Below are 24,159 nucleotides of genomic sequence, written 5' to 3'. Positions count from 1 at the left end.
TGGGAGGTGGGCACATTCAGGGAGATGGGGGGTGCGAGGTGGAGACAGGCAGGGAGATGGGGGGGTGCGAGGTGGGGACAAGCAGGGACATAAGGGTGTGAGGTGGGGACAGGCAGGGACATGGGGGGTGCGAGGTGGGGACAGGCAGGGACATGGGGGTGGGAGGTGGGGACAGGCAGGGACATAGGGGGTGCGAGGTGGGGACAGGCAGGGAGATGGAGGGTGCAAGGTGAAGACAGGCAGGGACACGGTGTGAGGTGGGGACAGGCAAGGACATGGGGGGTGCGAGTCGGGGATAGGCAGGGAGATGGGGGGGTGCGAGGTGGGGACACGCAGGGAGATGGGGGACGTGGGGATGGCGACACGCTGGGAGAGGAAGAGGCCAGGCTGAGACCTCCCCGCGCGGTGCCAGCCAGACCAGGCAGATCCAGGACTCAGCCAGGCCTGATAGCCAGATAAGCCCTTCCTCCCACAGGAGATAAGGGAGCGACGCGGCCGGGCGATAGGTGAACTAGAGCTGGCGGGTTAGTTGGCACCGCCCCCTCCCGCGAGCCCAGCCTGGGGGGAGTCCCGCCCACCCCGCCCCGCGCTCGCTCCGCCCCGCCCCGCGTTCGCACCCCCACTCCGCGCTCCCGCCGCTCCGCCGCGCTCGTGCCGCTCCGCCGCGCTCCCAGTCGCTGCTCTGGGCCGCCACCTCCGCGGACCCTGAGCGCCAGAGCCCAGCCGCCACCGCCGCGATGTGGGCCGCGCTGCCGCTGCTCTGCGCCGGGGCCTGCCTCCTGGGATCCCCCGTCTGCGGCGCCGCCGAACTGTCCGTGAACTCCTTAGGTACGCAGAGGGGGCGCCGCCCGAGAGGGGGCTAGCAGGCCCTAGAGTGGACGCTGGGAGAACTTGGCCAGGGGCGCACTGGGCTCCGGAGGAACGGGGCAGAGCTTTCCCCGGTGAGAGGCCAGGAACTCTGCGTGCTGGCACGGGGAGGGGTAAACTGCATTATAGGCGGGGGGTCTCGGAGGGTGGGCGGCTTGTAGGACCAGAGGAGCAGATGGGCTGAGTGTCCAGGGTCCCACTTAGCCAGGTGGCTCTCCAGCCTAGAATACCAAAGGAGCCCGCAGCTCCTTCCGCCTTCCCCAACTGGGGACACAGAGTGTCACACAGAGGACTCTGATCTGTCCCTGCCAGAGGTCAGCAAGGACTTCCCAGCCTTCTCTAGCAGCTTCCCCCGGGACTTGGCACACAGGGGATCCCCGTAGTGTCTTGGGAGTCCCATCTGTAGAGTAGGTTGGACGGGCTGTTTGGAAGAGTGAATCCCTGTGCAACGGCACCAGGGAAAGCACTCAGACCAGCAGCGCTTTTAACCGCACCCCAGGGCCCATGGTGTCAGGTGGAGCCCCAGGACTCCTCTTGTTGGCCAGGTTGGCTGCGACTGGTCCAGCTTCGTGCTGCCCTTGCATCCTGTCTACTGCCCGGGCTCAGGCACCTCCCCTGGCTGAAGGCAAGGAGCCTGCTCTTCCCTACTGCCTCCCTCCTTTCCTACTGCCCCTGGTCCAAGCCTCAGCCCACAGGCTCTGAACTTAAAGACCACCTGCCCCCTTCACAGAGAAAAGTAGCCAAGAAACAACCCGAGGAGCCACGAACCTATAGGGAGGGGGGTGCCCTGAGCTCTGGAGCAACGGGACAGGGCTTTCCCCCACCTAGAGGCTCAGGGGATGGGACAGAAATCACTGAGGCTGAATCTGGGCCAGAGGGTTGCCTCATTCCTTCCCACCTATTTATTAAAAAGGCCCCCCAGCCTTGCAAACCTCAGTGGGCGCCCAGCTCCAGGTCAGTTCCCGCCCAAGGAAAACCTAGCTGCCCCAAGCGAGGGCTGCCTGGAGAAGGCTGGCGCTGAGAGGCTGTCTGAATTCCAGAGCAGGGCTTGGCAAACTTTTTCTGGAAAAGACCAGACGGTAAATAACTTAGGCTTTACGGTGGTCTCTGTAGCAGCTGCTACCTCTGCCATGGTCGTGTGATAGCAACCATAGATGGTATGGAAGTGAGTGAGTATAACTGGGTTCTAATAAATGATTTTTATGGCCACTGAAATTTCAGTTTCAAGTGATTTTTGGGTGCTACGAAATATATTTCTTCTAACCATTTAAAAGCATAAGAAACTGTTTGTAGCTCAGGAGCTGTACAAAAACAGGAGCCAGGGACCGGGTGTGGTGGCTCACACCTGTAATCTCAGGACTTTGGGAGACCTAGGCAGTCCGATCACTTTAGGTCAGGAGTTCAAGACCAGCCTGGCCAACATGGTGAAACCCTGACTTTACTAAAAATACAAAAATTAGCTGGGTGTGGTAGCCAGGCGCCTCTAATCCCAGGTACTCGGGAGGCTGGGTCAGGAGAATCGCTTGAAACTGAGAGGTGGCGATCACTCCAGCCTGGGTGACAGAGAAAGACTCCATCTAAAACAAACAAACAAACAAACAGGGAAACACTGTAGTTTCCTGAAACCTGCTCTAAATCCAGGCAAGGCATTATGGCACTTTTAAAAGTCCTGACTAGATTGGAATGGATCTATTTGAGGGTAGGGCACGGTTCACCAGCAGATTATTCTGGCCCCAGAATAATCTCCCCAGAGGCAAACTGGTAGTCAATTGTCCTAAACTCAAACCCCGCCTCCAACTCTTGTCCTGAGTTGAGGTCTGTCTTCCTCTAAAGCCCTCAGCTGCAGCGGGGCCCTTAATCAACATCTGGAATCCCCTGAAACCCTAAAGGGAGCCATGTTGGGGGAATGTGCATTTTCCCCAGGGAAAACGGCCGTAGATTGGTCTCTGGAACAGGTTCGAGACCCAAAAACGGAGATCTAAATGCTGTGTGGTAGTGATCTTCACACTGGAGGTGTGGATCCTTGGGGAAACACAAAGATATTTCCAGTGATGCCGGCAGAGAGTGTTCTGGAAATCCATTTACAGACCTTTTATTTCCAAATGTCCTCTTTGCTAAAACTGGGAGAGAGCCCCTGAAGGCAAGGGGGAGCCTCTTTCCTCTCATTCAATCTGAACCTGAACCCATGGGTATAAAAACAATAGGGACGGCAAACAAAAAGACAAAATGGTAATAAATCGTTCATATCTGGCATTCTCAATTCCTCAAGGAAACTGAATTGAAGAGGAGAGGACTTCATGGGGATATCAACTGATGGGGTCTTAAAAATAATGTTGAGTGAGGCCAGGCGTGGGGGCTCATGCCTGTGATCCCAGCACTTTGGGAGGCCAAGGTGAGTGGATCACCTGAGGTCAGAAGTTTCAGACCAGATTGGCTAACATGGTGAAACCCCATCTCTACTAAAAATATAAAAATTAGCTGGGCATGGCACCTGTAATCCCAGCTACTTGGGAGGCTGAGATAGAATTGCTTGAACCGGGGAGGTGGAGGTTGCAGTGAGCGGATATCGTGCCGCTGCCCTCCAGCCTGGGCAACAGAGCCAGACTCCTTCTCAAAAAAAAGAAAAAGGAAGGGAGGGAGGGATGGCTGAGTGACAGAGCACTATGGGATTGGATGCATAGAAAGGAGTGCAAAGAATTAAGTGGCACTGCTCTTAAAAACTGCCTCCATTCCCAGCTGCTTATTTGAGCAGGGTTTCCCAGCCCTTTGACCTATAAGAAACAAAAATAAGACCAGAATTAATGCTGAACCTTTTCTCAACCAAACAATATTCACTCATAAAAATATAAATCCATTGCGGGGGATGGGCAGTAGAGTCCTGTTTATCACATTAAGAGATGCATTTCTGATACAATTTTACTTTTGATGTTTAACAATTACTTTTCATAATGTATAATACATTTGAAATGTTTTAATCAGTTGGGACACTAATAATTATGATTACTCAATCCAGAATAAATGTGTTTTTTTTTGAGACGGAGTCTCACTCTGTCGCCCAGGCTGGAGTGCAGTGGCGCGATCTTGGCTCACTGCAAGCCCTGTCTCCCGGGTTCACGCCATTCTCCTGCCTCAGCCTCCTGAGTAGCTGGGACTACAGGCACTCACCACCACGCCCAGCTAATTTTTTTTTTTTTTTTTGTATTTTTAGTAGAGTTGGGGTTTCACTGTGTTAGCCAGGATGGTCTCGATCTTCTGACCTCGTGATCCGCCCGTCTCAGCCTCTCAAAGTGCTGGGATTACAGGCATGAGCCACCACACCCGGCTCCAGAATAAATTTTTATAATATTCACAGATGTATGGGTCACAGGTAGTAAAAATAATTTAAATTTTTTTTTTTTTTAGACAGAGTCTCACTTTGTCACCCAGGCTGGAGTGCAGTGGCACGATCTCAGCTACTGCAACCTCTGCCTCCCGGGTTCAAGCAATTCTTCTGCCTCAGCCTGCCAAGTAGCTGGGACTACAGGTGCATGCCACCATGCCTGGCTAATTTTTGTATTTTTAGCAGAGATTCACCATGTTGGCCAGGCTGGTCACAAACTCCTGACCTCATGATCCACCCGCCTCAGCCTCCCAAAGTGCTGGGATTACAGGCATGAGCCACGGCGCCCAGCCAAAATAAATAATTTAAATTTAAACTTTTTGTTGTTGTTGCAGAAAAGAATGTGAAGGTGATCAAGTATAAAAATGTACGTTCCCTTAGGATAAAATTCTGCCAGGTGGGGATGGAGATAGGTGTTCGAGGAGAAAAAGAAACTCTGTATAATATCTCACTCTTTTTTGTTTTGTTTTCTTTATTTGAGATGGAGTTTTGCTCTTGTCACCCAGGCTGGAGTGCAGTGGCACGATCTCGGCTCACAGCAGCCTCTGCCTCCCGGGTTCAAGTGATCCTCCTGCCTCAGCCTCCTGAGTAGCTGGGATTACAGGTGCCCGCCACCATGCCCAGCTAATTTTTGTATTTTTAGTGGAGATGGGGTTTCGCCGTGTTGGCCAAGTTGGTCATGAGCTCCTGACCTCAGGTGATCTGCCCACCTCGGCCTCCCAAAGTGCCGGGATTACAGGCATGAGCCACCACACCCAGCCTAAATACCTGACTCTTATAGAAAAGTTTGTTCATGTTATTGATGGTGGATAGCAAATCATCATGGTATTTAGATTCCACTGGCTAGCTTTAAAAGAATGATATAACAATCTTATTTTTAGAGATTTTTTTTTTTTTTTTTTTTTTTGAGACAAGGTCTCACTCCTGTCACCTAGGCGGGAATGCAGTGGCGCTATCACAGCTCATTGCAGCCTCAACCTCCTGGGCTCAAGTGATCCTCCCGTCTAATTTTTTTTATTTTTTTGTAGAGACGAGATCTCCCTTTGTTGCCCAGACTGGTCCCAAACTCCTAGCCTCAAGGGATTCACCCATGTCAGCTTCCCAAAGTACTGAGATTATAGGCTTGGGCCACACTGCCAGGCCTTATTTTTAAATCTCAATATTTATAAGTTGGAATATGTCTTTGGAGGTATTCAAATTTACAATGAAATGTTTAGATAAGAACATACATGGGGAAATACGGCAGGAATCCAAAAACAAATGGCTGGCCTGCTTTTGTAAAATATTTTGTCTTGTTTGTTTCATTATGTTTTTGATAATATCTGTACATATTTGGGGGTACATGTGAGGTTTCGTTTTTGTGAAGTCTTGCGGGAACGCAGTCCTACCCATTAATGTTCACATTCTCAGTGGCTGCCTCTGAGCCGCAGGGGGAGAGTTGAGTAGTTGTGGCAGAGACCATATAGACGGCAAAGCCTGAAATATTTACTACCTGTCCCCATGAGGAAAAACAGTGCTTGCCCTTGGAATAGATAGGTTTGTTTTTTGTTATTGTTGTTTTTGTTTTTGAGACGGAGGCTCTCTCTGTCGCCCAGGCTGGAGTGCAGTGGCACGATCTCGGCTCACTGCAACCTCTGCCTCCTGGGTTCAAGCGATTCTCCAGCCTTAGCCTCCCGAGTAGCTGGGATTACAGGCACATGCCACCATACCCAGCTAATTTTTATATTTTTGTGGAGACGGGATTTCGCCATGTTGGCCAAGCTGGTCTTGAACTCCTGACCTCAGGCAATCGGCCCACCTCGGCCTCCCAAAGTGCTGGGATTACAGGCATGAGCCACCGCGCCCAGCTGGAGTAGATAGCTTTTTAAATTAACTTTTTACCGAAATATAACATCATACAGAAAGGGGCACAAATCACTGAGTATGCATTTCCATGAATTTTTGCAATCTAAACACACTCAGTTAACCAGCGCCCAGATGAAGAAACGGGACATGAGCAGCACCCCAGAAGTGCTTTCTGCACCCCCACCCAGTAGGCATAACCACCATCCTGACTTTCAACACCATTGACTAATAGTATATACTTTTTCACATTAATTTGGGGTACAAAAGGAAGAGTCGGAGTTTCTTTTTGCATTCTGCATTATATAACACCGTTTTTGGTGTTTTAAATTTAGCCCAGTTTTTGAAAATGCAAATCAGTTCTAAAGTGCCCTACTTTGCTATGGACTCAACATTACTGTGATGCGCCCAGACCTAATTTTTTTTTTTTTTTTAACAGAAAAGTTTCACTTCAAGTCATGGATGTCTAAGGTCAGTGCCCAACTTCTTCTTTCTGAAGTTTTTCATTTCACAAAGTTTCCTGTTATCAAACCAAACTGTCCCAGATTTGAGACAGTGAAAGAGGGAATTTCCAACTTTGCCTAGTGGGGCCTTTCCAGACGTTGAATTGGCCAAACACTGGGAAAGATACAGTTAAGTAAATTCCTTCCAAATAGTGGTCCCAAGTGATTAACTTGGCTGACAGCCTTCCAAGCCCTGGGATTCGTTTCTGTATTTTGTTTCCAAAGCACATTGTGGAGAATGTAAATTAGTACAACCATTGTAAAAAAAACAGTATGGAGGTTCCATCAAAAACTCAAAACAAAACTACCATATGACCCAGCAAGCCTACTACTGAGTATATATCCAAAAGAGAGGAAATTAGTATAATGGAGAGATATCTGCACCCTCATGTTTATTGCAGAACTAGTCACAATAGCCAAGATATGGAATCAACCTAAGTGCCTATCAATGGGTAAAGCAAATGTGGTGTGTATACACAATGGAATATTATTCAGCCATAACAAAGAATGAAATTCTGTCATTTGCAGCAACATGGATGGAACTGGAGGTCATTATGTTTGGTGAAATAAGCCAAGCATAGAAAGGCAAATATTGTATGTTCTCACTCATATGCAGGAGATAAAAAAGTGGATCTCGTGAAGAAAGACAGTAGAATGGTGACTACCAGAGGTTAGGAAGGGCAGGGAAGCAGGGATGAAGATAAACTGATTCATGAGTACAAAAAAAAATTTTTTTTTTTGAGACAGAGTCTCACTTTGTCACCCAGGCTGAAATGCAGTGGCACACCCTCGGCTCACTGCAACCTCCACCTTCTGGGTTCAAGCGATTCTCATGCCTCAGCCTCCTGAGTAGCTGGGATTACAAGTGCCTGCCACCATGCCCAGCTAATTTTTGTATTTTTAGTAGAGATGGGGGTTCGCCATGTTGGCCAGGTGGGTCTTGAACTCCTGACCTCAGGTGGTCCACCCGCCTCAGCCTCCCAAAGTGCTGGGATTACAGGCGTGAGCCACTGCGCCTGGCCCAAAAATAATTAGATAGAAGAAATGAGAACAAGTATTCAACAAACAAGTAGATTCGACTGTAGTAAGCAATAATTTATTGTGTATTTCCAAATAGCTAGTAGAGAATAATTTGAATGTTCCCGGCATAAAGAAATGTTTAAAGCAATGGATATCCCAATTACCTTGATTTGATTATTAACACATTATATGAATGTATCGAAATATTACATGTACCAAAAAAAGTACATCAGTTATATATCAATAAAAAATTATACACATTTGTTTTTAGAAAACCAAAGCACACTGTGTACTGGTTGCAGAATCAGTTGGGGAACACCAGTGCATGTGCTTTTGAAAAATGGTGATTTTTGCTGTAAACTTGACCCAGCACCAGCAGTGGCATCCAGGAGTGCCCCGCATGTGGCAGGTTTGTTCACCAGTGCCTCTCGGACCGCAAGCTGACTTTCACGCAGCTGCATGGTCTTCATTCTGGCCACAGGTCCCTGAAAACGGGGTTGTTTTGTAACTTCCCAAATTTCTCAGCAGTGCCCCGCCCAGTAACAGAGATTTGGCCTGAGAATCATAGCAGAAAGAAAACCTTCATCTTTCCTCTTATGAAAACAAAAAGGTCTCCCTCTAGGGAGCTGCAGCCTGTTTCCATGACTTGCTGTCGGCGTGTTTTGTTTTAGCACCGTAAGACCTACAGCACGGATGAGTACCACCACAGGCTGCAGACGTTTGCCAGCAACTGGAGGAAGATAAATGCCCACAACAATGGGAACCACACATTTAAAAGTATGTGGAACGCCTTCCTTCCTTCCTGGAAGGATGTCAGTTAGTGACCCAGCCCATGAAAGGGCCCGCTGGGGGCTGGTGGGTGGAGGGAGCAGAAGCCCAGGCTCTGAAGCTGTGTTTGGCTGACCTCAGATTGTGGCTCCACTGTTACTCTCTGTGTAATGTGGGATCGTAAATTTGGGACAAAGCTGGTACCCCTCTGGGTGGTTGTGAAGTTTACAAGAGACTCTGTAGAAGCCCCTGCCCCATTCCTGCCATCCGAGGGTCCAGCCTGGAAGCCAAGGTCTGTCTTTGGATTGTTGCGGGGGGTAGGGGTTGCTTATGGGCTCAGAGCAGCCCCTGGGAGCATCTGCCTTTACTCTGGATTAATTTCACTAGAAACTCACACACACAGGCTGGGCGTGGTGGCTCACACCTGTAATTCCAGCACTTTGGTAGGCCAAGATGGCTGGATCACCTGAGGTCGGGAGTTCAAGACCAGCCTAACCAACATGGAGAAACCCCATCTCTACCAAAAATACAAAATTAGCTGGGCTTGGTGGCGCATGTCTGTAATCCCAGCTATTTGGGAGGCTGAGGCAGGAGAATCACTTGATCCTGGGAGGCGGAGGTTGCGGTGAGCCGAGATAATGCCATTGCACTCCCTCCTGGGCAACAAGAGTGAAACTCCATCTCAAAAAAAAAGAAACTCACACACACGTCCAGCGTATTTCCTGAGGGCTCTGAGAAATATTGGTAGTTGACTAAATTGGTAATAAAGGCATCAAGCATGAGCTGGAAAGAAACTTGGGCTTGAACCTCATTTTTGCCCAGTCCTAGCCTGTGACCTTCAGGGATGCTAACATCGGCAGTAAAGAGGAAATGAGGCCAGGTGTGGTGGCCTACACCTATAATCCCTAAAGACAGGGTCAGGAGTTTGAGACCAGCCTGGCCAATGTGGTAAAACACCATCTCTACTAAAAATACAAAAATTAGCCAGGCATGGTGGCAGGTGCCTGTAGTCCCAGCTACTAGGGAAGCTGAGGCAGGAGAATCGCTTGAACCCGGGAGGCAGAGGTTGCAGTGAGCCAAGATCGCGCCACTGCCTCCAGCCTGGGTGACAGAGTGAGACTCTGTCTCAAAAAAAAAAAAAGAAAAGAAAAGAAAAAGCAAAAATGATCACGCATCCCTGCTGGGGCTGTGTAGAGACCAAATTAGGCAGCAAGTGGGAAGGCCCCTGGCACCAGTGGAGTGGTTCTTTACCTAGCCATGCATCAGACTCACGGGGGGAGTATCTAAAAAAGTAAGTGCCCAGGCCCCACCCCAGACTAACTGCATTAGTATCTCTGGAGTACAGCCTGGACATCTATCCCATTGAAAAAGCTCCCCCGGTATTTTGGCAGCACTGTTAAGGGCTGACCTTAGTATACTGACTTATATTAAATACAAAAACTTAAAGGAGATGGGTTGCAGTGGTTCTAAATAGGACACAGGTAAACAGGAAGTTTCATCACTTTTTCTTATTTTTTCATTAGTGATTCACTAACCACTTGTTTTGGTTTTTTCCTTCTTTTTTGTAGTGGCGCTGAACCAATTTTCAGACATGAGCTTTGCTGAAATAAAACACAAGTATCTTTGGTCAGAGCCTCAGGTAGGTATAATTCATTGCAACCAAATCTGAATCCTTTTACTGAAACCTTTGGAATAAATTTGGAGCCTGCTCTGCTTCTAGGCAGACTCAGTCCCATCCCCAGATGCAGCTGAGGGTATCCCCAGATTCTTTGGGGAACCAGAGGAGTCAGCTCTCAGCAGTTCCTCAGTCCAGGCACATGGTCTTAGCATTATGGACCCTTAACTTAGGGCTACCAGATTAAAATATAGATACTCAGTTAAAAATGAATTTCAGATAAACAACAAGTAATCCTTTAGCATAAGTATATTCTAAATATTGCACAGGATATACTTACACTACAAAGTTATTTGTTGTTTACCTGAAATTCAAATTTAACTAGGTGAGCTGTATTTTTATTTGCTATATCTGTCTACCCTATCCTAACGCTCTGGACTCTCAAGGGGACGTGTCATTTAGCATTTGGGACCGGTAGACAGGAGAGGGAAGGTTCTGACAGCTGCAGCCTTTCTCATTCTCTCTTGGTGATTCCATGTTTATACATTTCTTCTTCTTGTTGTCAGAAAGGTTTTTGGTTTTTGGTTTTGTTTATTTTCCTGAAAATAATGTGTTTGGTTGTTCCAGAATTGCTCAGCCACCAAAAGTAACTACCTTCGAGGTACTGGTCCCTACCCACCTTCCGTGGACTGGCGGAAAAAAGGAAATTTTGTCTCACCTGTGAAAAATCAGGTATGCCTGGCAATCTCCATCCTCTCCCTGCAAAACAGCCAGACTCCCAGACAATACACCAGGAAGAACAACTCAAAAGGTCCACAAAACCACCACAAGCACATCCCTGCCTCTCTTTGCCCTCAGCATCTCTCCAGCCCTCTTCCTTTGAGGGGCCAGGGAGGTCAGCACTTCTCTAGGCTGCTCTGGAGGATGGAAAAGTTCCTCTTTATTGGGCTAAAGTTTACTCCCTTCCTTCCCCACGCCCCAGATTTTCCCATTGGTCCCAGGTCTCTCCTACAGAGCCATCCAAAACGTTATGTTCCCTGTGCCCATCTGGACACCAGAACCTCATGCATCTCCTCTTCCCGCCTCCATCTTCTCCGAGCCACCAGGGTCCAGCCCCTGCCCTGGCTGGCCGCCTCCCTCTGGTTAGTCCATGTGTCATGCATCAGCAAGCTTCTCATGGCAGGGGCTGGCCTCCGTGGCCCTCGCTGTGGGGCACAGAGGGCTTGGCAAGGTGAGTGGCCCCGCCTTCCTCCATGGGGGAGTGGTCTGGGGGGGGTCTCAGCACAGGCCCTGTCCCAGAGAGTCTGGACCCTGCCCCCGCTGTTCTCCCGGCCTGCTGCGGCCCCTCCCCTAGCAGGGAACCTGCTGTGGCCTTCTTCAGAAAGATGCCGACCTCTGGACTCTAGGAAATATGAGGTGAAGGTTTCCTTCCTGGAAACTCCTGGCTTTCCATCGAAATTCTCCATGAGAAATGTTTTTTCACTTTCCAAAAAGCCATGCAGCACAGCTTTAAATCCTCCCGGGCTTGCAGTGTTCCTGGAGCCTGCCAACTGCGGGATGTTTAACTAGCACCAGGAGCCAAAGCAAACCTCCCCTTGCAGCAGGAGGTGGAGTAGAAGCCTGTCTTTGCCCCGTGACCTTTTTAGACCCTCTGAGAACCACATGACAAGTCAGAGCAACACGTAACCTAAACCTGCTCACCACTTGGACAGGTGGGAAAGAGAGGCCCACCAAGAATTTTCCAAGTCCTCCTGTTAACTGATCCTGGGCCATCAGGCAGGACGCAGCCGGCTGGGCTGAGGGAGCGGAATGAGGTGCTTCCTGTCGCAGATGTGTGCCATCTCGTCCTGTGGCCGCTGTGTGGGTATAGAGACGGACAGCAGCCACAGCGTCCATCAGCTCAGCACCCCCCTTGAGAGCTTCTCACTTTACAGAGGGGGAGTCTGAGAGGGAGGGTAGTTTGCCTGAGGTCCAAGATAAGTGAGTGACAAAGGGGACTCAAAACCAGGCCCCTGCCCCAAGTCTAGCACCTAAGGGTCAGCCCAGCTCCGCCTCCTTCAGCAGTGAGCATAGTCTCCCCCGAAGTGGCCACGTCTGCCTCGTTGACTGTCTCATGGACCCTCTCACCAGGCTGTCCCTCCCTCCCCCAGCTGAGAGAGAGATGTGAAGGGAAGAGATTGGATGAGGCCAGTGTGAACCTGGGGTGATGACCTGGGAGGCAGGAAGGGGACTTAGAGACATTTCAGAAGTAGAAGCTGGAAGACTGAACCAGCAAGGTGAGGAAACAGAGATGAACCTGAGAGAAATCCTTACAGCAGCCACGAGCATTGTGCCCACGGGGGTGACTGCCTGACCAGCAGAATCTGACCTAACCCTGCTAGCGTCCTGCAAGCAGGAACCCTCGCCATTCCCACTTTACAAGCAATGAAGCCAAGGCTTCGAGAGGGGAAGTGACTTGCCCAGGTCACCCACCTGGTGTGTGGCAGAGCTGGGATGTGAACCAGGCAGGCAGGCTGCAGCCCCCCACACCTAACCCTCATGTTATTCTGGAGGTGTGAATAAGGGGGCTAGGCAGCGGCAATGAACTGTTAGAAGGTGGGGAGATGGGTGGATGGGGCGGGTCCCCCAGAGTCTGGGGTGTCAGGGGTGTCTGGGTGGGGTTGTCTGGCAGTTAGTTGGATGTCTGAGCCTGAGTGGAGGTCAGCACTGGGCTAGGGTTTGGGGAGCTGTTAGTTTAACAGGACCGTGGGCAGAATGAGACTGGAGGTGGAAAGGTGAGAGAAGGTTCTAAAAGCAGAACTTTGGGGCATCCTTCTGCGGGGAACCAGTGGGGAAAAGAGGAGCCAGCTGAAGATCGAGAAGGAAGACAGCCAGAAGACTGTAGAATGGGGTGGGGGACTCCAGGCCCTGGCAGGATGGTGGGGATTGGCCACCAAGAGGTGGGGATTGGGAGTCCACAGGCGCTGGTCAGATGCCACCTGCTGTTCCTGCTCCTTTGCAAGCCTCTCAGGACTTGTGAGGCTCAGAATGAACAGATCTGGAACAGGTCTTTGTAAACTGTCGAGGCACCTGGGGACTCGGGGGCTCTGGCAGGGTCAGCAGAGGAAGGCAGAAGGCAGGGCTGTCTCACGGCATCCCCGTCACTGATGTCCTCTGCCCTCCCCTGGCCTTTCCAGGGTGCCTGTGGCAGTTGCTGGACTTTCTCCACCACAGGGGCCCTGGAGTCTGCGATCGCCATTGCAACTGGGAAGATGCTGTCCTTGGTAAGAAATCAGCCGCGGGCCACCCCCTGCAGAGGACACCCCATCCTGATGCGGGCCAGGCCTGGGCCTTTGGTTTCCCTGGAGCATTGTCTAAGGGCGCTGTTTCAGGTGGACCCAGATGCCCCAGCCTTGTGGACATCTGGCATGAGAATCTCAATTGATGCTTTTCCCGGGAAGGATCTGAGTTTATTAAGGAACCGGCCCAAGGGCTCATTCTTAGATGGATCTGGGTGGTCCTTAGCTTGACAGCCTAGAGCCTTCCTGGCGGAGGGGTTCAGAAAGGCGGAGCCTGCCTGGTGGGTAGCCAACTAGGAGCTACACCCTTCCCAGCAGCCTCAGTTGTCTTCATGAGGGAACAGCCAGGACCTATGCATCCATCCCCTCGCCCACAAGAGAGGGATGATGCCCCTGAAGGAACTGTCCTAGCCCTGCCTCTGTGTAGAAAGGAGGGAAAGTGCACAGCCGGCCTGGTGACGCCATGAGGACCCTGGGTTGTGGACAGGTGGGGGTAGGGTCTCTGGCTGGGCCTGTTTCCCCCATCCTATACACCGCTGTGGGACCCCACGCTCTGCATCGTATGGACACACCTACGGGGCAGGGGTTTGGACCCAACAGCCCTTGCCCCCTCTCACCTTCCCTGGCTGCCCCTGCTTACTGAGCCCCTCCCGACATGTGCCGGCTGCTGGGCTGGCACTGCAGGACATACAGCAATTGTCCCTGCCCTTGGGGAGTTTATAATTTGGTCACCTTGACACAGCACTGATGGGGCCTCAGATGTGGCTCAGCCAGGGAGGCTCAGCGCCTCGCGCCAAAGCCTTGATGGCTTCTCAGCTCGCAGGTCACTGGGTTGTGTCCTTCTTCCAGGCCGAACAGCAGCTGGTGGACTGCGCCCAGGACTTCAATAATCATGGCTGCCAAGGGTACGTCTCTGACCAGAAGGGGCCCAAAACTTCCTCATTTCCCACTGACCGCTTCGACAGGATCCAGTGTGTGCTGGCTCTGCCACAGATATAACCCACCACTGCCCTGGGTGATGGCAAAATGGTCTCTGTTGTACAGGAGCGGTCACCTCACATGGCCAGGTCTCATAGCCAGGACAGGGCAGAGCTGGAATCTGAGTCCAGGCCTCTGTCCTCTCTCCACTGTATCACCTGGCTCTCCACAGTGCAGTTGGCCTCACCCGCCACCAAGGCCTCTGGGAGTGTGGCCAAAAGAATTTAATAGAGTGAGCAACACACCATTACACATCATCCTCCAAACCCGAGATCCACACACAGATACAGGGTTGGCCTTTAGATGAACTCACTAAAGTCCCAGCCTCCCAAGCTCATTGTGCCCTGTGAGGGTGAGGTGGCTGTGCGTAAGGGCCGTACCTTGCCTGGACCTGCTTTCCTGGCCCACTGTGAAGCAGGTTGCCAGGAATTTGCCGACATTTCTACAGTGACTCTAGCCCTCCCTTCATGCAGTGCTCTGAGACATTTCCGTGGTCTTTGCTCACCTGGCACATGGTGTGCATAAAGCCAGGCTCTTGGGGTGCCCTGCCTCAGCTCCCCTCCACCTCCCTGGGGCACATCCCTCTCCCAGACCCCAGCCCCTCTGAGCTGGCTCTTCCTCCTGCAGGGAGCCGTGCTGCAGCCAAGTCCTGGGGACCCAGGGGTGACGTCATAGCCTGCTCTCAGATCCACCATCATGCTCAGTGTCCCCTCACTTTTGGTCTGTTTCTGCTCCACAGCTTAGAAACCCGACCCATAACAAAGTCTGACATTTGGGCACTCTGGGGTCCCACTGTTTTTATTTTTTATTTTATTTTTTTTTTTTTTTTTTGAGACGGAGTCTCAATCTGTTGCCCAGGCTGGAGTGCAGTGGCGCGATCTCAGCTCATTGCAAGCGCCGCCTCCTGGATTCACGCCATTCTCCTGCCTCAGCCTCCCAGGGAGCTGGGATTACAGGTGTGCGCCACCACGCCCAGCTAATTTTTGTATTTTTAGTAGAGACGGGGTTTCACCATGTTGGCCAGGCTAGTCTCGAACCCCTGACCTCAGGTGATCTGCCTGCCTTGGCCTCCCAAAGTGCTGGGATTACAGGTGTGAGCCACCACATCCAGCCTGTTTTTCAAAGGAGTCTATTTGCTTTGGTTCAGGACAGTACTTCCTTTTCTCATTCATACAACAAATATCACAGAGCACCCGCTGTGTGCAGGCCCTGGGGATACAGCGCTCAGCAGAACTGGAGGAACGGGCATTCTGGCAGGCTTAGAGAGACCACGGTCAAGGCTAGACTAGGTCAGGCAGTGCGGAATGCTATGGAGAGAAACAGAGAAGGGACGGGGATTGCTGGGCAGCTGCTGAGTTTTTGTTTATTCTGGGAGGCCATGTGATGTAGAAAAAGACCCACTTTTGGAACCACTTCCCAGCTTTAGCTGTGTGGCCCTGGCCAGGTTATTTGGCCTCTTTGCCTCAGCAAATGACAGCATCCACCACACAGGGTCGACACAAGGGGTCAGGGAGTCATGCCTGGGAAGCATCTGCCCAGGGGCTCGGCTGTGGCGATGACAGTGCTCTGGACTGATGCTGTTGACCATGGTGTGGGGCTGTGCACTCCTGACAGAGCGGCTGGCCTTGAGGGGTCTCTATCCCACTGAGGCACGTTTGGGCTGGTCCTTGGACTCCGGTGGCCTCACCTGAGTTTGCTGAGTCTTATCCCAAGGCTGGGCCTCTCAGAGATCCCCTCTGCCACTGGGACATGCCCAACCAAGTCCCCAGCCTGCCAGGCCAGATATCTCACCGCCCCAGTCCCCGAGGGCCCCGCCTCTATCAGGACGGCCCCGGGTGGGCTCACCTGTGTGTACTTCTTGCAGGGGTCTCCCCAGCCAGGCTTTCGAGTACATCCTGTACAACAAGGGGATCATGGGTGAAGACACCTACCCCTACCAGGGCAAGGTAACTCCAACAGCCTCCACTCTGTCTTCTTGGCGTACAGCATGCCTAGCTTCACTCCCTCCCCAGTCTTGGAAGACATCCCTTCTCCCCCCACCTCCCTCCCGCCAGAATTCTCACAATTGTCTGTTCTCTCCAAATTCTTCCTTCCCCTCCTCCACCCACCTGAGCCCACTGCTCTCACCAGTCCAGGGGCCTCTTATTATTCTCACCCCATACCTGCTCTGCGGCACCATCTCTTTCCTTCCCGAGCCAGACTTCTCAGGACCCCTCCTTCCCCCCACCTGCCCCATCTTCCTGGCTCCTCTCCCTCCTGCCACGAGCGCCATCCTCTCGCCTCTCACCTCTGTCCATGCAGTTGGCCTCTTGTGCCAAGGACCCTTTGGGGGCCTACCCCCGCCCCTACCCTATCGAGGCTGCTGGGCCTCCCACCATCACCTCCGCCCAGCCTGGCCACAGCCAAGCGCCTTCTTTCCCCGAGACCTGTTGCTCCTCCTTTATTTCCCCTCGTGGTGACGAGTGGCAGTGGCCTCCCTCAGAATTTCCTGGGTGTCCACAGTCCTGTTGGGCCGGTCCCCGTCCCCACCCCACCCTGCCGCCAGCCTGCTGACCACCACAGACCTCACACGACTCCCTTGGCCCATCTGTGTCGCTGACCACTCAGACCGGGGCCTCCATCCAGACCCCTGAGGGTGGCCTCCCCCAGGCCTCTCAGACCCAGCTCAGACCCCACACCTGCCTCGATCAGAACGCCGCAGAGGCTCCATGCGGCCTTCGGGAGAAAGCCCAGACTCCAACTCAGTCTCCCTGTCTCTTTTACTCTCCCTTTTTTTTTTTTGAGACAGAGTCTTGCTCTGTTGCCCAGGCTGGAGTGCAATGGCGCAATCTCGGCTCACTGCAACCTCCGCCTCCTGAGTTCAAGCAGTTAACTGCCTCAACCTCCTGAGTAGCTGGGAGTACAGGCACCCGCCACCATGCCCAGCTAATTTTTTATATTTTTAGTAGAGACAGGGTTTCACCATCTTGGCCAGACTGGTATTGAACTCCTGGCCTTGTGATCTACCGCCTTGGCCTCCCAAAGTGCTGTGATTACAGGCGTGAGCCACCGTGCCCAGCCAACTCTCCCTTCTTAACCTCACGCCCAGGCCCAGCCGCATGCTGGTTCCTAAATGCCAGGTCCTACCCTCCCTCCAGTCCCGTCCCTTGTCCTGCTGCCTTCTCTCCTGCCTTGAAAGGGCTGCGCTTCCCTCCTTGTGACCTTACCCCTGCACCTGCTTCTTGCCAGCGTTGTTTCCTGGGCTGAGACTGTCCCCACTCCCCTGCCACACAGGCTCTGATTCGGCTTCCACTTCTCAGCAAGTTTCCTCAGGCCGGGTGAGGCCCCTCCTCAGGCTCCCACCACACACCATGTGTACCCACCTCTGCCAAAGCCAGCACAGGACCATCTGCTACCAGACCCTAAGCTCCTTGAGGACAAGGATGCTCTAATTCTCTCTGAAATTATCCCATCCCCCAGGCCCTGGCACAACTTGTTTTGTTTAGTAAATGTTATTGAACTGCGTGGGGAGGCTGAGACTTCAGGTCCCTAACCTGTATTTCATGCCCTTTGCATCCTCAACAGGATGGTTATTGCAAGTTCCGACCTGGAGAGGCCATCGGCTTTGTCAAGGATGTAGCCAACATCACAATCGTGAGTGCCGATCCCCCTCTGGGATGGGGAATGTGTCCTGATGAGGAGGCCTCTATCACGCTGTTGGACAGCCAACGGGTCCAGCAAGGCAGCCCTTCTGGCAGCACATCCCTTTGACGAGTTCATATTATCACTGGGTCGTCTCAGTCGCTGTGATGGTGGCGAGGCAGGAGATGGGAGGGAGAGCGCAAACTGGCAGGCAGGCACTCTGGTTCTGAACTCCAGATCCACACATGCCTTCATTCTTGTGGTTCTATTTTCTTGCCTGTAAAATGCAAGCAATTGTCCACATCCTGCAGAAGAGGGTATGAGCACGTGCTTGACACAGCGTGTGTGAGACTGAGGAGGGTGTGTGTCACTCAGGATGAGCCAGGTTCTGTTGCAATAACAACCGTGCCCAATCTGCAAGGCTGACAACAGTCAAAGGGTGTGTGGCACTCCTGCGCCCATGCACAGCTTAGGGAGGGTGGTGTGTGCTCGGTGTCATTGGCCTCACGCCAGGACTAGAGGGAAAGAAGGTGGTAAATGATGCCCTAGCTCTAAAGCCAAAACAAGTCGCCCAGTCACAGTTGACCTCAAGTGAATAGGGAAGTGTGGTCTTACCCTGCTTCTCCGAGAGAGAACTGGAACGTGAATGAACACCCTCGTGACTCCAGTGTGCATGCGTGCAAGTGTGGCAGGGTGTGTGAGGAGTGGAGGAATATCGCTAAGGTTGTGTGTGTGCCCACGAATATATGTACAGTTCACAAACGTGATGTCTGTGTAATGACAGCAGCTGCCATTTAGTTGAGGCATGTGCCAAGCTCTCAGCAGTAACATCCTTAACTTGATGGAGTACTTCTAGGTGCTGTACCAACCCTCAACACGCACTATCCCCTCTAGACCGGAACTGGCCCTAGGAGATGAGTATCCTTATTACCTCATTCGACAGATGAGGAAACAGGGGCTCCAAGTGGTTAAGTAACGTGCCCAAGGCCACAGAGCTAGGAAATGGATGCTGGATTTGAACTAAGAATATGTCATTCCAGAACCAGGGCTCACTGCCTTGAGAACATACAGCCCAAATCCTGTACTCAGGATGTTACCTTCTTCAGAATGTTGCCGCTGTCACTCAAGCTGGCTGCTCTGGGCCATGATATCCCACGGACAGGTGAATTGGGGCCTCAAAGGTATCCTTTTGCATGGTCCCCAGGAGAGCCTCATGGGTGACACCTGCAGGGCCCTGACGACCAGGCCAGAACTAGCATTCAGCCCTCTTGGGCAGGCCCATGGGGTGGAAATGGTGCCACCTGCAGAAGTCATCACCCCTGTGCTGGGCCGGCCTCTGTGCCCTCCATGTCTCAGATATGCCCCGACCTGTTGGGTTCACAAGGCCTTGTCCGCATACCAGGAAGGAGGGCACTCCCTTGCCAGGCAGCTGTTTGCTTTTCACAGCTGGGTCTCTGTCCACCCCTCCAGGGAGGCAGGACTGAGGGAGGCTCGGTGCCCCGTCCCTCCTGCACTTGCTTTCCTTCAGCAGGGCCCTGGCCTCAGCACAGGTAACTTCGACCCTCATTTCAGCTCCCAGAGGTCTCTTGGTTAGCGCACTTGAACCCAGCCATCCCCAACCCAGAAGCTCCAAAAAGTGCCAATGCCTGGGATCCACCCTGCAGATACTGTTGTAGTTGGTCTGGGGCACAGCCTAGACTTGGACTTGGGGTTTGTTTAAGGTTCCACATGGGGTTCTACCTGCTGCTGTCACCTGGTCTCTGCAGCTCTGTTCCAAAGCTGAAGCCTCCATGAAGCCACCCTGACTTCCCCCACCTGCCTTCCCCCTTGGAGGGGACAGGTTCTACTCAGAAGGCACGCAGCCCTCGGATGGGTCTTCTCTTGTTTCCACCACCATCTGGGACCTACTCGTCCATGGTTTATAACCCCTGTGTTCTAGCAGCAAAGCTCTGTAGACTCTGGGTTTATGGGTGTAGGGGTGAGAGCTGCTGGCCCAGGAGAGGACCTCAGGGAATGGGTGTGAATGACTGAATGAGTAGGTCCACACTGTACCCCGTGGTCCCTATCCCAGAGGGTGCAGGGTTTCCTAGGAGCAAAGTTGGGGAGAGGAACGAGAGATGGCCAGACAGACCCAGCCAGAGACAGGAAGGGAGAGAGGCTACAGGGGAGCTAGTTCTGGCCATCCATGCTGCTCTGGGCCTCTAGCCCCTAGCCTGAGGCAAAAGGCTGTACTGTGAAAGGAGTGCGGAGGTGACAGGCCGTGTGTTTCTGTCTCGGTCCTGTTTCCACAGTATGACGAGGAAGCAATGGTGGAGGCTGTGGCCCTTTACAACCCTGTGAGCTTTGCCTTTGAGGTGACTCAGGACTTCATGATGTATAAAAGGGGCATCTACTCCAGGTGAGTCAGGTTCCCAGGAGCCAGGAGGGACAGTGGGGAGGGGCTTGGTGGGCCTCCTCACACCCCATTTGTGGGACTTGGGCTCGTGGCCCAGACTCCTGTGTGTCAGGCCCTTCATGACACCTGCCAGGTGCTGGGCGTTTTGCACATCCCTCAGTTAATCCTCATACAGCCCCAAGGGCCAGGAGCCATGGCCTCTTCTCACAGCAAAGGAGAGAAGGTCAGAAGGGATACAACAGACACAGGCCACCTGGCTAGTGAGAGCTAGGGCCAAAATTTGAGAGCTCTGTGCTCCTTAACAGAAAAGCTGCCTCCAGTTTAAAAAACCCATGTTCAGGCCAGTTGTGGTGGCTCATGCCTGTACTCCCAGCACTTTGGGAGGCCAAGGCAGGCGGATCACTTGAGGCCAGGAGTTCGAGACCAGCCTGGCCAACATGGCAAAACCCCATCTGTACTAAAAATACAAAAAAAAAAAAAAAAAGCCAGGCGTGGTGGTGCATGCCTGTAATCCCAGCTACTCAGGAGGCTGAGACACAAGAATTGCTTGAACCTAGCAGGTGGAAGTAGCACTAAGCCAAGATCGTGCCACTGCACTCCAACCTTGGTGACAGAGCGAAGCTCTGTCTCAGAAAAAAAAAACAAAAACCCATGTTTAAAGATTTGAAGACGTAAAATAGGGAGAAGAGTAGCTGCCCTCACACACTAGGATCCTGTGCTGGAGGAGTCACCCTAGGCTTCTTCAGAAAAACCAAGCTTTAGCCTCTTTACTGTGGGGTTTCTCTTACCCGCACCTTTTCGCCTGCCTGGTTTGCAGCCTCATTTCCCTCCCTTCATCAGTTGCTGCCCATTAATGTCACTCATGTCTGTGCTCTCCTCTCCCTCCCTGAGGCTCTGCCCCGGCCACCACTGTCCTTGGACCCCCTAACCCCCCAACACACTGTTCCAGCCTCCACTGGGAACTGTCTGCCTTCTGAAACACTCCTCTTGCCAACGCCAACCTTTGAATACACCAGTGTCCCTGCTTTCCCAGGGTCCTACCCTGAGGGGGACCCTCATGATCTGGTCCTCCCTCTTTTTCCACACTCATCTGCCATCAAACCCGTCCCGCCGTTCCACCCTGCAGCCCCCATCCCAGCCACGCAGAAGGGTTCACAGTTCCATGGGCGTTCCCCGCCTCCTCAGGGAGCCTTCCCTGACCCACCCCACCCACCCACCACCCCGCCGCTGGGTTGGATCCCCCCGCCTCCTGGGGGCTCTGTCGCCCTCCCACTGTCACAGCCCTCAGGCCACTGTAGAGAAGCAGCCTCTTTGCCCACCTGCTCCCTGCCAAACAGGGCTTCCAAGGGATAGTTATGCATGCTGCCTGGATCCCAGCAGCTGGCCCTGGGCCTGGCGCGAGCCTATGGCCCACTTACACATCAGCTGAATTCACACCTGACCACTGCAGTTTGTTCTCTTGAATTTCTTGGAATTTCCTTATGGAGGCTAGTTCACTTTTGTAAACAGAAAAAGTTGTATTTTTGCCATAGGTATAAAGTAATATTTAATAAATGCAGTGGCGACAAGCTGTGTTAAATTCTGCCAGACATTGTTGGCTGCAGAAGGTGCAGCAGGAAGGCAGCTCTCTCCTTGCCAGGAGAGAGGGAGTGGAAAGTGTCAGGGGTGAGACATGGGCCAGCACCATCTGGAGATTCTCCTGACAGAAGCACAAGAACCAAAAGAACTGAAAGGGCCGGGTGCGGTTGCTCACACCTGTAATCCCAGCACTTTGGGAGGCCGAGGTGGGTGGATCACCTGAGGTCGGGAGCTCGAGACCAACCTAGCCAACATGATGAAACACCATCTCTACCCAAAATACAAAAATTAGCCGGGTGTGGTGGCGCACGCCTGTAATCCCAGCTACTCGGGAGTCCAAGGCAGGAGAATCGTTTGAACCCTGGAGGTGGAGGCTGCAGTGAGCAGAGATCGCACCATTGCACTCCAGCCTGGGCAACAGAGTGAGACTCCGTCTCAAAAGAAAAAAAGAACTGAAAGGAGTTCTCTCACGGTGACTAATTGTGACTAAATCACCACCTTATATGCCTCCCTCATCCGCTGTGGGGAACATTGCTCTAAAGTGCTCAAAGAGGCATTGTTGGATGGGACTGTCATTGCTTTTATCCTTCCCATATGATCACCTCTTTTTGAATTTTGTTTTCCAGTACTTCCTGCCATAAAACTCCAGATAAAGTAAACCATGCAGTACTGGCTGTTGGGTATGGAGAAAAAAATGGGATCCCTTACTGGATCGTGAAAAATTCTTGGGGTCCCCAGTGGGGAATGAACGGGTAAGCAGCTCCTAGGTCCCATCGCTGGGAGGGGGATGTTGCTCAGGCCTGGAGGCCCTGGGGGCATCACTTCCACCTCAGAGTTACGGCTTCCACAGACGAGCTGGTCAGCCAAGCCCTAGGCCAGACCAGGGGGAAAGGGAGCATGAGAATGTAGCCTCCACATCTCCAAGCCCCCATATGCAGCCCTCACAGGGCCCCAGGTCTTCAGTACACTGCAGGGGGAGCAGGAGGCCAGCTGGCTCAGAAGGACTGCTAGGAAAACAGCTCAGAACTCGGAACTCTGCTGGCACGAAATCAGTGTCTGGGAGGGTCCATCTTTGAGAAATCAAGGCAACAAATGTACCCCTGATCACTGACAGCCCCTCCTTCCAGGAGAAAAGGCTGGCATGGGGCGGCCTGGGTGTATATGCTGCTGTGCCTTTGTCCTGTCCTCCTCCCAGACTCCATGTCCTTGTCTGAAAAGGAGAGCTTTCGTGTTCCCTCGGGGTCCTGGTGATAAAATAGCTGTGTGAGGGCCCAGCCAGGGCTAAGAGGGAGCCCTCGGTAAATTTTCGGGAGAAGTGGGATATGGATCGTTCATTTGGTAGCTAAGGAGAGGGAAGAATGAATTCTTCACAAAGTCAGGTCCGTGACTTACCGGTGATCAAATAAGCTGAATGCTACTGTTTTATGAATAAATTTAGAGGGTCTCACCCCTGAAGTCAGCTCTTGGTGAGCAGCAAAACATTCTAGAAAGGCCTGTGGTGGGGAGACCGCTGGCTGGGCCTCAGCTCCTCTCTCTGCTCAGGTACTTCCTCATCGAGCGCGGAAAGAACATGTGTGGCCTGGCCGCCTGCGCCTCCTACCCCATCCCTCTGGTGTGAGCCGTGGCAGCCACAGCGCGGACTGGCGGAGAAGGAGAGGAACGGGCAGCCTAGGCCTGAGTGGAAATCCTGCCCTGGAGGAAGTTGTGGGGAGATCCACTGGGACCCCCAACATTCTGCCCTCACCTCTGTGCCCAGCCTGGACACCTACAGACAAGGAGTAGTTCCACCATGAGCTCACCCGCGTCTATGACGCAAAGATCACCAGCCATGTGCCTTAGTGTCCTTCTTAACAGACTCAAACCACATGGACCACGAATATTCTTTCTGTCCAGAAGGGCTACTTTCCACATATAGAGCTCCAGGGACTGTCTTTTCTGTATTCGTTGTTCAATAAACATTGAGTGAGCACCTCCCCAGATGGAGCATGCTGGTCCTGGGCCATGACTCAGACCAGGTCTGTCCTCGCCACTCAGTCTCCCAGGAGGGAGGCATCCGGGGGGTGCCCAGGCTCTGGCTGGGAGGATGGTGGGGGTGCTGGTGGTATTGTCCACCAGATGGGGTATCCAGGAGGAAGAGCAGGCTTAATTTGAGATCTTGACTATTTGCCCCAAACCTGAGTGGAGAGGTGGGGAGGGAGGAGAAAAACGGGCCAGGCTGCGGCAGAGGCAGGATTCAAACCCACAATGTCAGCCCAGAAGCCTGTACTTCTCTGTGTGGCCTCCCCAGTCTCAGCTTCCTACCCCTACTCAGACTC

The 24,159-nt window shown here is 52.6% G+C and overlaps 1 protein-coding gene across 2 annotated transcripts; it reads left to right on the top strand.

Moving 5' to 3' along the window:
- The first annotated feature begins 592 nt into the window (after window positions 1–592).
- On the top strand, window positions 593–23,821 carry CTSH (cathepsin H). 2 transcript variants are annotated; one of them, XM_024232725.3, is made up of 12 exons: window positions 593–828; window positions 6,528–6,559; window positions 8,283–8,388; window positions 9,948–10,018; window positions 10,622–10,726; window positions 13,171–13,257; window positions 14,122–14,177; window positions 16,115–16,196; window positions 17,815–17,883; window positions 20,163–20,269; window positions 22,471–22,596; window positions 23,387–23,821. In XM_024232725.3, the coding sequence occupies exons 1-12, from the start codon at window positions 738–740 to the stop codon at window positions 23,460–23,462; spliced, it is 1,008 nt and encodes a 335-aa protein (XP_024088493.1). In that variant the 5' UTR covers window positions 593–737; the 3' UTR covers window positions 23,463–23,821. The 2 variants fall into 2 exon arrangements, with proteins under 2 accessions (XP_024088493.1, XP_024088495.1); XM_024232727.2 differs by having other exon boundaries at window positions 721–941.
- The last annotated feature ends 338 nt before the right edge of the window (window positions 23,822–24,159 follow it).

The sequence above is a fragment of the Pongo abelii genome, chromosome 16, assembly GCF_028885655.2.
Source record: "Pongo abelii isolate AG06213 chromosome 16, NHGRI_mPonAbe1-v2.0_pri, whole genome shotgun sequence".
NCBI lineage: Eukaryota > Metazoa > Chordata > Mammalia > Primates > Hominidae > Pongo > Pongo abelii.
Note: the sequence above shows the minus strand (reverse complement) of the source record. Positions and strands in the feature narration are given on the sequence as shown.

Excerpts from the sequence above, each read along its gene's own strand:
- CTSH (XM_024232725.3), top strand. The coding sequence starts at position 738 with ATGTGGGCCGCGCTGCCGCTGCTCTGCGCCGGGGCCTGCCTCCTGGGA. Across the intron at positions 829-6,527 it reads ACTGTCCGTGAACTCCTTAG|AAAAGTTTCACTTCAAGTCA; the intron begins GTACGCAGAGGG and ends TTTTTTTAACAG. Across the intron at positions 14,178-16,114 it reads AATAATCATGGCTGCCAAGG|GGGTCTCCCCAGCCAGGCTT; the intron begins GTACGTCTCTGA and ends TACTTCTTGCAG.